The sequence below is a fragment of the Rhagoletis zephyria genome, unplaced genomic scaffold (genome assembly GCF_001687245.7).
Source record: "Rhagoletis zephyria isolate East Lansing unplaced genomic scaffold, Rhagoletis_zephyria_1.1 Rzeph_scaffold_00416, whole genome shotgun sequence".
Taxonomy (NCBI): Eukaryota; Metazoa; Arthropoda; class Insecta; order Diptera; family Tephritidae; genus Rhagoletis; species Rhagoletis zephyria.
In genome coordinates, this window is record NW_016157500.1 from 18637 (window position 1) to 30748 (window position 12112).

At 40.3% G+C, this 12112-nt stretch overlaps 1 protein-coding gene and 1 pseudogene across 1 annotated transcript; one reads left to right on the forward strand and one right to left on the reverse strand.

The window, feature by feature from the left end:
* The first annotated feature begins 3619 nt into the window (after positions 1-3619).
* Positions 3620-5296, forward strand: LOC108359596 (uncharacterized). The gene is made up of 3 exons (XM_017611516.1): positions 3620-3629; positions 4355-4526; positions 4971-5296. The coding sequence occupies exons 2-3, from the start codon at positions 4401-4403 to the stop codon at positions 5220-5222; spliced, it is 378 nt and encodes a 125-aa protein (XP_017467005.1). The 5' UTR covers positions 3620-3629; positions 4355-4400; the 3' UTR covers positions 5223-5296.
* Positions 5297-5625: 329 nt separating this feature from the next.
* On the reverse strand, positions 5626-8846 carry LOC108359589 (putative nuclease HARBI1; annotated as a pseudogene).
* Between the last annotated feature and the right edge of the window lie 3266 nt (positions 8847-12112).

The following is a 12112-nucleotide window of genomic DNA, read 5'->3' on the forward strand; positions in this document are numbered from 1 at the left end:
GATACCCCGATAAGATGCAGGATCACTCCTGATCTTATCAGGCGACTTCAGGAGGGGAACAACCCTGGCAATTTTCCACTCACGTGGAAAATAACCCTCCCATATACATTTATCATAGATAGCCTCCAAATATTCCGGAATGAACTTCCACAAGCATTTGCACATCTCTCCGTTCAAACCGTCAATACCCGGTGACTTTCTAGACCTAACCAGGCCAAACGCATAACCCAACTCCCCAGCATCTAGTGGGGGAACAGGCACCTCTTGTGCTTGAGGAACCTGCACCTCCGCCCTAGGAAAGAACGTTCCTAACAGAGCCCCTGCACACTCCCCCCACGATGATAACATAGTGTCACCAACGCGAAGAGAGGTGATTTCCCTACTCTGACGACCCCGACAGATCCTGAAGACCTGTCCCCAAGGATCGTCCCTATTTTCCCCTACAAATCTCCGCCAGTCCTCCTCTTTCGTCCTGACTAACACATCTTTGTATTCCCTCATCTCACTCCTATATTGACTCCTAAGCTGGGACAGATTATCCCCCCCGCTACGCCTACATCTTTGAAACAAACGTCTCGATCGACGGACAGCCTTCCTCTTGTCATTGAGCGCTCGCGACCACCACTTCACCCGCCTAAGATTAGGCGGCACCCATTTACGCAGCGCGCGATCATTTACCTTCCAAACGATTTCGTTAAGACAAGCAATTTGCTCATCCGAGGTCATCTCCTCAAAATCGCTCAGAGGCACTTCCCGCATAGCCACTTCGGCTAGGAAACCGTATTGGTCCCAGTCAACCCCACTGGTACGCCACCTTCTCGCATGACACACAGAATCCCTACCAGGAGGCGCATGGGGCAAGATCACAATCTCAATAAGATTGTGGTCACTTATACCCCATCCACCCCTAACTCTCCAGTCGAAACTGAAGTCCCTACTGCCTGCCGCATTCGTCAACGTGACATCTATGTCGCTAGCACCCATTGGACCGTCGAATGTAAACCACTCGCTCGGGACATTAATAATGTCCACCTCGTTTACTGCCACCCATTCTGCTAACGACTCCCCCCGCTGCCAGCTTCGATATCCCGACATATCACGGGATGTCTTGCTGAACCATGCGGTGGAGGAGGCGTTCGCGTCTAGACCGATGACNGGCTCGGGACATTAATAATGCCCACCTCGTTTACTGCCACCCATTCTGCTAACGACTCCCCCCGCTGCCAGCTTCGATATCCCGACATATCACGGGATGTCTTGCTGAACCATGCGGTGGAGGAGGCGTTCGCGTCTAGACCGATGACAACAGGTCTGCTACTTGCCAGAAGTAGCACCGTGTCAAGGTAGACGAGGTAGGGTTCCAATGACTCACCAAACNCCATGCGGTTGAGGAGGCGTTCGCATCTAGACTGATGACAACAGGTCTGCTACTTGCCAGAAGTAGCACCGTGTCAAGATAGACGAGGTAGGGTTCCAATGACTCACCAAACCTACAATAGATGCTGCTGACGAGCAGCCTCCCGAACCTACCCTCTACACTAACAACTACCCCTAGCTCAGACGAGTCTACCAACACGCACTCTAAGTGCGGGTTATTCACCACAACTGCAGCATTGGCCCCACGGTCGGTGAAAACCCTGAAGCCACCAGGGAGACCTCGTACCACACCCTGCGTGGCATAAGGTTCCTGGAGCAGAGCTATGCTACAGTCCTCCTCNCGCAGTCCTCCTCTAACATCAATGCGCCTACATCACACATCACTGAATAAGCCCCCTGACAATTAAGTTGCAGGACCTTACCCATCTTAATGTCTGGCAAGCGCGCGGGCAACAATTGCACCATAAATCGGGCAAGCGCCTGTCATCATAAGATGATCAGCCGGCTTTCCCCTGAAGGCGCAGTTGCGACAATGCATTGCATTATCGCAATTCGCCATACGATGCTCTTCCTGCCCGCACCTCAAACAGACCTCCTTTTTCGCCTTATATTTAGCCACAAGGTGATCGAAGCCCATGCACCGGAAGCAAGCGGACGCAAACAAGTCCGGCCGTACTCGGAACGAAAACCACTTGATGTAGCAACGGCCCGCATCAAGGAGAGCGGACATTAACTTGTCCGTACCCTCCAAGACCACGTTTGTTACTCCATCCGGAGTCTTCTTCCAAGGACGGCTGATCATCCTTACGTCCTTCTCAAGGCATCCAGGGCTGAACTCCTGAAGGTTCAACCGGTACAACTCCCCCATGAATTCATCGGGGGTTATCTCGGTGTGAACCGACTGAACCACAACCCTGGTTCCTTGCTTCCTGATGCTGACATCGAGCCCCACCTCAGAGAAGCGAGTATTATTCGCAACCCTCTCCCGCTCCGCGACAGAAGGTGTACGAATAATCGCACCGCCTCCCTATACGAACCGACCACTCTTCAGCGCCCACATTAGCCACTTTGCGGTTCTTCCTCCGCGATGGCATTCTGGCCTTCGGCCCCTCCAACGGGCAGCTATACCGCACACTCACGCACACACGCACCCAAGCACCAACTAAACTCTAACAAACGCCCTTAGAGTAAACTGAAAATGGAGCCCCGGTTTCGGTAGGACTCAAAGTAGAGCCCGCGCTATAACGCCGGCGACTCAACGAGCGGTCAAGGCGGTTAAAAACCGCTGGGTGCAGACCACACCCCAGGCAGCCCCTGGAAAGGTCACCCAAAAACAATCCCGCCGGTCAGAACAGTGTCCCCGTATCGGGATATGGATCGACCGATGTAGTACCTACACCAACACACTCGCGAGCCAAAACAACGGTCGATATGCGCGTATAAACTCTCCTCAAGGTCTAGCCAAAAAGCCAGCAAACCACACAACAGGTTACCCAGAGCAATTAGCTCGAGAAAGTGGTACCCGGTACACGTTCCCGGACTGGTCTCCGACTGCTTACGAACTGGTCCCACGAACTATTTACCAACTGGTCCCAAAGTCGTTACCAACTGGTCCACCTATACCCCAAGTGGTCCACAAGTCACTTCACTTTCCACTAGGACAATCACCACGTGATGATCGCCTTTTGGTACTTGCAAACAAATACCGTAGTCACTATCTACTATCAACGCTTAAACCCTGCAAAAATCGCGACTACTCCATGCATGCGCGTAAAGAGTACTCCCTAAGGACCAAGGAGTACTCCAAAATTAAACACAATTCATATAAAAAATATGATCCAATTGACATTGCGATGTCCTAGGGCAGGACCATATACTCCATCCCTGCATTACATCAGAGTAGCACAAAACTACTCCAACATATTAACAACGACATTGTTGTTATATTTTTTCGTTTGTACACGCTTTTGTTCTTCACTTCTCAGATGCTTTTTCGAAATTAATAAAACCCAAAAACAAAAATTAAAAATTACATGTTGCCTCTGACGGCATTCGAACCCGAACATGCTGGGAGCTAACAACTAACAGCGATCATCTCTACACGTTCAGCTACAGCCAGACATGCAAATGTGCTTTCAAATGCTCAACTTCAATCACATTTCATTAAAACACGAGCAGTGATCCGGTAACAAACAATAAGCTGGCACAGAGACACGACTTGGTCCGCTACAGCATGACAGAGGAACACTTTTGTAAGTACTCCAATATAAACACAAATAGACTACATGGTCCAACGATTTTTTCAAGGAATTTCACTTGACTGTACTCTTGATACACAATGGTAATCAAGGTACCGTACACCGACGCCACTTTTAAGTAAACAAGTCCCCGTTAGCCGACGCCAACTGATAAACAAATACCACCACAAAGCGGATGACGAAAAACTTGTCAACAAGTTCCCGTTAGCCACGCGCACAACTTGGTAAACAAGTTACCGTATACCGACGCCACTGGTAAGCAACCAAACCAAACGATTGTACGAACACCGCACAAAACGGACTGCGAAAAACTCAACTAGCTACAAGCGCGAACTGACAAACCACGACCTATTGCTTCGACAATCGACACTTAATGGACTGGGAGCAGCACAAAAATGTGCAAAAAAGTGGAGAAAATTTTCGACCGAGTTCAGGTAAAAATTATTCATACCAATACCGGCATCCGACACATCTATTCCGACCCCAACGGTCATAACAATCGCATGTGAAGGAATCCGTCGGATAATACATGCCATTCACACGAATTTAATCCTTCACATTCGATTGTTATGACCGTAGAGATCGGAATAGATGTGTCGGATGCCTAGGTGGCAAATGCAAGAGCATATGCCTAGGTGGCATCCGATGGATACCGTAATTGGCATGAATGTTTTTAATGAAAATAACAACGTCAAACATTTTCCTAAATTTGTTAATAGGCTCTCCACCAAATCAAAATATAGTTCAATAAAGCAGCAGCAAGAAATGAGTGGCGTAAATGGTATAACAAAGCTAAAGGAAATGACAGAGTTTGAAAAGAGAATTATAAATTTAATCTCAAAGGAAGCAGTGGATGGAGACTATTATCCTGAACTTGGATTTGACAAAATTGTGAATACTTTAGAATAGGGATGTTCCAGATCTTGTGCAAATAGTCTTGGATTTGCATTTCCAAATTTTGTGCTATTTACCACGGCAACCGTTTTCATTTTAATTGTAATTTACGAGTGCACCGAATGTGGAAATTCAAGAGCATAATGTGCATATTATGCGCAAGATCCTGAACAGCCCTATTAAGTGTGTTCTTATTTGTTAGTATGTATGCTTATTAATGTATCTTTATTAATTCAAATTTCTTTAGGAAGAGGATTGCTTTATAGATCGGAGCCCTCCGCTGTTTGAAGAAGTTATTGAAGTGGATACTACACAATTTATTCCGGAGATGTAGTTTTAGGTTTAACGTGGGTACCTTCCGCAATCTAATGCAGTCCAAGCTCCACGGAGCCCCTAAAGCTCAACGGATCAATTCAATGCGAAGATCANAAATTTCTATAGGAAGAGGATTGCTTTATAGATCGGAGCCCTCCGTTGTTTGAAGAAGTTAGTGAAGTGGATACTACACAATTTATTCCGGAGAGTCAGACGGACGCATATCAAAACGATGCAATGCCCTCCACTCTGAATAGCAAAACGCCAAAGGTACTTCAGAAAACTAAGAAGCGCCAGACAAGAGACAAGTTGTTTGCTGATGAAGTAATAGATTATGACGATTTTACCCACAACGAGAAAAAAAAGTGCAGGCGCTAGAGGAATTAGTAAGCTTGAAGAAAGATGCAAAAAAAAAAACAGCAATGATTTCATTTTGCCTTTAATAATTAATATTGACTGAATATTTCACTTCACATTTTATTTATTTTAATAAAAATTGGATTCATAAATTTATTTAACGGCTAGTAATTTTTTAATTAAATTGAATTTGAATAGAGTCAAAAAGTATCTATAAGTAATTACAGTGGTCGAATAAATTATAGCCGCGCCATATTTAGACAAGTTTTAACTAAAAAAAATAGTTCATTCTTTAACAAACCCCATGGAAATCCAAGTTTCAAGCCTTGCGCATATTAAAAAAATCAACAAACGTTCGTAATAAGTTCGAGCTTTTTTAATTAGATTTCCTAGAAAGATTCAGAGAATGCCGTTTTGTAGCCCATTGAATTCTTGTAGAATAAAGTGCAAGTTGAAAGTTATTCTTTATTCTACCAGAATTCAATGGGATACAAAGCTGCATGCTCAGAACCTTTCTAGGGCATCTAATTAAAAAAGCTCGAACTTTTTACGAACGTTTGTTGATATTTGTTTTAATATGCACAAGGCTTAAAACTTGGATTTACACTGGGTTTGTTAAAGAATGAACTAATTTTTTATATAAAAATAACCAAAATTAAATAAAAAAAAAATCATATGTTAAAACTTGTCAAAATATGGTACGGCTAAAATTTATTCGACCACTGTATATGATCAATCCATATTGACCCAGAGTGAAGGAGTTTTAAAAATATTGAATCATGCTGCAATTTTCATTGTTCGACGAAATGGCTTGATGGGTTTATCTAAAATTTTGCACTGTATTCTAGAACCTTACCGATACCCTTGACTATTCAAATTCGATTCAAACAAAAAAATTACCAACCCAGCCTAATGTGTGACCTGCATTAATTTACATTAAAGTTTCAAATATAAAAGAAAGTTATTTCCATTTTTATTCACTGGCGAAAGGCTTCAACAATTCTTGCTCGTTGTCTTCGTGCCTCACTTAAAACATTGTCAAATGTTGGACTAATTTCATCGGCTATGTGTGTTTCAGATTCTTCAATCCTTTCGTTGAAAGGCACTCTAGCAGATATAAGACAATTGTGCAGTACGATACAAGCATATATAATAATGCCTGATATTTGTGGACTGTAAAAAAGTACCCTTGCCTTGGCTAGGCAACGAAATCTGCTCTTCAGCACCCCAATGCATCTTTCAACAATAGCTCTTGTTTTTTTATGTGATATATTATATATTTCTTGGGCGTTAGATGCTGGTTCAGCGATTGGAGTCATCAGCCAAGGCTAAGTAAAGAATTTTTAAGGTTTAAAATGTCTAGAAATGCTTTTGAAATTAGAATGGTATACTTGTAAAGGATATCCGCTATCTCCTAAAAGCCAGAAATCACGTTCTCCTCTATCGAAATGTTGCTTAAGAGAATCGTGCACTTTCGAACTTCGCCAAATATAGGAGTCATGGGCTGTACAGTGGGTGCCACTCAAAATGGCCCACCTGCGGAAAATTTACAAAACATGTTATAACACCAGAGATTTATTATTTATTTTTAATCGGTATTATTTTTCTCAAAGCTCAATCGGTAACCAATAAAGGAAAGCAAAATTAATTGAAAGAGATGGAGATGTTTTCAATATTTACGAGATAGCAACAAAATACACCAAAAATTACGCGCCACTCAAAATGACCCACTCATTGAAAGCAACACAGATAACGGTGTTTCACGAAAACTGTTAGTAAATATTTGTCTGTTTGCTTCATTTAGACATGTTGTTCATGTGTTCGAGTTATTAGTTGCGTGTGCGAATTTTAGAAGTGTAAGATATTGCGCATTTTCGTAAGATGGCTCCTCAAACCACAATCGAAATACGAAATTTAATAATACAACATTACAAAAGCGGTAAAAGTCAAAGATTAATAGCAGAGATGGTTAAAAGGCCACGCGGTACTATAAAAAATATAATAAAATGTTATAATGAAGAAAAACGAATCGCAAACAAACCAAAACATCCTCGTCAGAAATTGCTTAATGAACGGGAAGAGCATTGGATTCTCCAAAAAGTCAAATCAAATCCACGACTAAGTGCTCCAGTTCTTCGAGATATGTTAACGAAACAATTTAATACAAAATGCAGTGCAACAACCATCCGAAGGGTTCTTCATAAGGCTAGTTTACATGGAAGAATTGCCCGGAAAAAACCATTCGTTAGTGAAAAAAATAAGAAAATTCGTTTGGAAAACGCTCAAACCTACTACATGAAAGATTTTGAGTTCTGGAAAAACGTAATTTTTGTTGACGAATCCAAATTCAACTTACTTATTTGGATCAGACGGGAGGGTAAACGTATGGCGAAGACCAAATGAAGAGCTGGATCCGAAACATCTTCGACCTACAGTGAAGCATGGTGGTGGCCATGTGATGGTGTGGGGTGCTTGTTCAGCAGCAGGAGTTGGAAATCTGTGCTTCGTGGAAGGTAATATGGACAAATTTCAATATTTAAACATTTTGCGGGAAAATCTGAAACCAAGTGCACAGAAGCTGGGAATAGAGCATACTTTTCACTTGTACCAAGATAACGATCCAAAGCATTTCGCCCACATCGTTAAGGAATGGTTATTGTATAATTGTCCTAAGGTCTTGAAAACACCTCCACAATCTGCCAATTTAAACATAATTGAGAACTTATGGCAAAAATTCTAAGTTCAAATTCGGAAGCGCGCAATATCAAATTTGAACGACCTCAAGACTGCCCTTATGGAGGAGTGGGAAAAAATATCTCCTGACTATATGAAAAAATTGATGGAATCTGTTCCTAATAGGTTAAAATCAGTTACTAATCAAAGAGGATATCCCACAAAGTACTAATTTTAAAGAAATGTGTGGTTATTTTATGTATTTTCTTAAGTTTAAATAAGTAGGGCATTTCATGTGGCTCATATATAACGATATGAATTGCTTTCTTTTCGCAAATATTGAAAACAGTATTTTATCAATGAAATATGTTTACGGTTTTTTGTTGGCTGTTGTCTAAAATTTAAGAAAAATAAAAAAGTTAATAAAGAAAAACTAAATTTTTGGAGTTATAAGACTTTTTGTTAACTTTTCACAGGTGGGCCATTTTGAGTGGCACCCACTGTACCTCCAAATCTAGCACTTGCATTTAATATAAGGTGGTTGGCATCACATATAATTTGTACATTTTTGGAATGGCCACCGTTGCGGCAGTAGTACACATGTTCAATCTCTTTTTTTGGTGCGCATATTTTTATATGAGTCCCATCGATTAAGCCTATTATTCCCGGAAATCCATGTTATTCGAAAAATTGTATTTTCTTTGCATTAAATTCTTCACGTTTTGGGAATTTAACATATCGATGGGTAATTCTATTTAATGCCCGTGCTACATCGGTCACACTGCGACTTACTGATGCTTGTGAGAGTGAAGAAAACTGATCTTGTCCCAATGCTCGCTGAAAGCTACCAGTGGCAAAAAATCGAAGTGCGCACAGAACCTTTATATGGCTCGGAATGGCATGCAATTTACATGAGCCCTTGAGGAATGGTTTCAGTTCATTAATCAACTGAACGCATAGTGCTTTTGGAAATCGTTATAATTCGACAAAGTGCTCTTCTGTTATTTTAGTGAAGTGGAATTATACGCAAACGTCAAGCTGTGAAGCTGTGTTTTTCTATGATCTGTTTAAATTTTGTGTTTTATAAAGCTGTTTACGCTTACTAAAGAAAAAAATTAAATAAAGTGTTAATAAACTTCTGGTGCACAATTTAAAGATAAGTAAAACATCAAAATTTCCTGTAAATTTGATTAATTCAACTTGATATTCTTAATTGCATGTGCCGAGTATTTTGTTTCATATAATATATTGTTGTTGTACAATTGTTTTTGTTTGTGCACATTGATTTTGCTCTTTTTGTCTTTTTGTCATTTCTGCTGTTTCATCTTTGTCACAGCTGTTTGCGTTGTTTTTATTAGGTGTCAAATATACAGTGCATTTAAAACTGTTCGCTACATAGCTTTCCAACTGATATTTACCAGCTGATTGGTTCACTTATTAGTACATCGTTTTCAAAACTGTTTTTGCCTTTTTGCTTCTAAAACCTTAAAATAAATATAATTTTAAACATGTCGTGTATTTACACCAATTGCAACGTTAAAAGCGACTCCTATGTGTCATGCTGGCTCTGCGATGGGATTGCCCATATAAAATGTGCTGGTTTGAGCGGTAGAGTGTTAGACGCTATTAACGAGGGTAAGGGTCTTCGTTGGTCTTGTCAAAAATGTAGATCAACCGAAGTTGATTTATTTAAATTCTTCAGGCAGTCCAGAAATGGTTTTTCTGAGATCGGGAAGGATCTGTCGGCGCTTGTTGAGAAATTTAAGCATTACGAAAAAATGTTTAGGTCTTTCACTTGTCTCGACGACCCTCCACACTCTGAGGATAGCCGAGAAAATAAAGGTGGGCATGTTATTAGTCCACCTAAAAAGACAGCCACGGATTCTAGTAAAAAAAATCCTCCATCCCAGTCCTTAGAACTTATTAATTTATCTTCTCCATGCCCTCAGGCATTGGAGCCTTCGATATCTTAAGCCATATCCACTAGGTCTACTTCTAAAAATAGTCAAACCGTTGATTTAACAGTGTTGCCATCAACATCTCAAGCTGCACTGTCTAACTTAGTTCCTCCGAATAATTCGGAGCCCCGCACATCAGACATCATTACCAAAAAGTTGGTTGTAATTCCTCCGAGAAGATCAATCTTTGTCTCTAGATTTGCTAAAGATACTTCTTCGGATGATATAAAGTCATACATATCGACTAAAATTAGAACTAAAGATGTATTTATTCGTAAATTTAATTTTAAATACGATCGCGATATTTCATCTTTTAAAATTGATGTAGCTTCCGAAGATTTTGATTCACTACTAAATAGTTCATTTTGGCCGACCGGGGCGTTTGTTCGCGAGTTTGAGTATAAACCTAATAAAAGTAATAATAACGTAGCTAAAATTTCTAATCTTAATTCGGATTCAAAAAACTAACTCGCAAGTCTAATTTAAGTATTTACTATCAAAACGTTAGAGGTTTGAATACCAAATTAACTGACTTATATTTAAAAGGTTTTGACTGCAATTATAATATTATTTCCTTGACCGAAACATGGCTCAAACCTCATATTTTTAATTCCGAAATTCTTCCAAATGAATATCAAATATACAGGAGTGACCGCGTGGGCAGAATCGGCGGTGGTGTTCTTTTTGCGGTGCATTCATCGATACCATCCGAGGAAGTTAGTCTTCCTGTCATTGAATATACCGAATTTAAATGTATACGTGTACAGGCTGGAAAGACTTATATTTATTTAGCTCTTTGCTACATCCCTCCTAATTCTGCCGTATCGGTATATATGCAGCTAGTTTCTTTACTTGAGACCGTAAATGCAATGCTTACGGCATCCGATTCTATGATTGTTTTGGGCGATTTAAATCTGCCACATATTTCATGGAACATCATTGACACCGATGTTGTACCAGTTTCATCTAGAGATAGTTACAATGTATTTCTGGAGGAAATGGCTGAACTTTGCCTCAAACAAATAAATATATGTCCAAATAAGTTTGGAAAGGTCTTGGATCTCGTTTACGTTGATGATGTTCCGAAGGCCTCTATTAATCGGTGTGATCCCCTAGTTTTGCCGGAAGATGCATACCATCCTGCTCTTCAGTTAAGCTACGAAATCATAAATGAAATACATAATAATAAGTCAAGTTCAAGTACTAGATATGTTTTTGCGAAAGCAAATTTCAGGAAAATTAACAAAGAACTTTCAAAGTTATCTTGGCCAATATATAGAGATGACGTGGAGCGTAGCGTTGAGCACTTTAATGATACTGTTTTCAATTTGTTTCGAAAGTATGTGCCAATACGTAATATTGTTCATGAAGAACCAATACAATTATGGTTCACTAAAGAGCTTAAAAAATTGAAAAATAAAAAGTCGCACTCTTTTAAACTGTATAAAAGAACGGGCTTACACAGTGATTACCTAAGGTACTCAGTTTTGCGGCATAGCTACTTTGCATTAAATAAGAAATGTTATAATTCATATTTATGTAAAATTAAGAAGAATTTAATTAACAATCCTAAATCATTTTATGGTTTCGTAAATTCAAAGCGTAAGGCACATGGTTTTCCGTCCGCTATGCATTATCGCAACACTGTATCTAGCGACAGCCAACTCATTGCCAACATGTTTGCTCGGTTCTTTAGGTCCAATTATTCTGTAGACTTCCCTATAAGTGGAGACTATCCGTACGAGCTTTGTCCAATCAACTCTGCTTATATTCCAGTAATATCTTCCGATGAAGTTTTACACTCTTTAAAAACCTTAAAAGCGTCATTTAGGCCTGGACCTGATCATATTCCGACCTGTTTTCTTAAAAACTGCGCTGAGAACATCTGCGAGCCTTTAACAACTCTATTCAATTTGTCACTTAAACATGGCGTTTTTCCGTCAGCCTGGAAGGAGTCTTTCATAATACCACTTCACAAAAACGGCAGCAGGTCGTCTATAGAAAACTATCGAGGCATAGCGAAACTCTCCGCTATCCCCAAATTATTCGAAGCAATTATTGTTAACCAGCTGACATATTCTATATCTTCTTCAATTACACAATCTCAACACGGGTTTTCTAAAGGAAAATCTACTATCACTAATTTATTGGAGTTTACAACTCATGTCTCAAACGGTTTTAGAGAAAATGCTCATACCGACGTAATATACACCGATTTCAGTAAAGCTTTTGACAAAGTATGTCACTCGTTACTCATCCGTAAACTCGACCTAATCGGCT

Coding starts and splice junctions, on each gene's coding strand:
- LOC108359596 (XM_017611516.1), top strand. CDS start 4,401: ATGAGTGGCGTAAATGGTATAACAAAGCTAAAGGAAATGACAGAGTTT. Junction 4,527..4,970: donor AACTTGGATTTGACAAAATT/GTGAATACTTTA, acceptor AAATTTCTATAG/GAAGAGGATTGCTTTATAGA.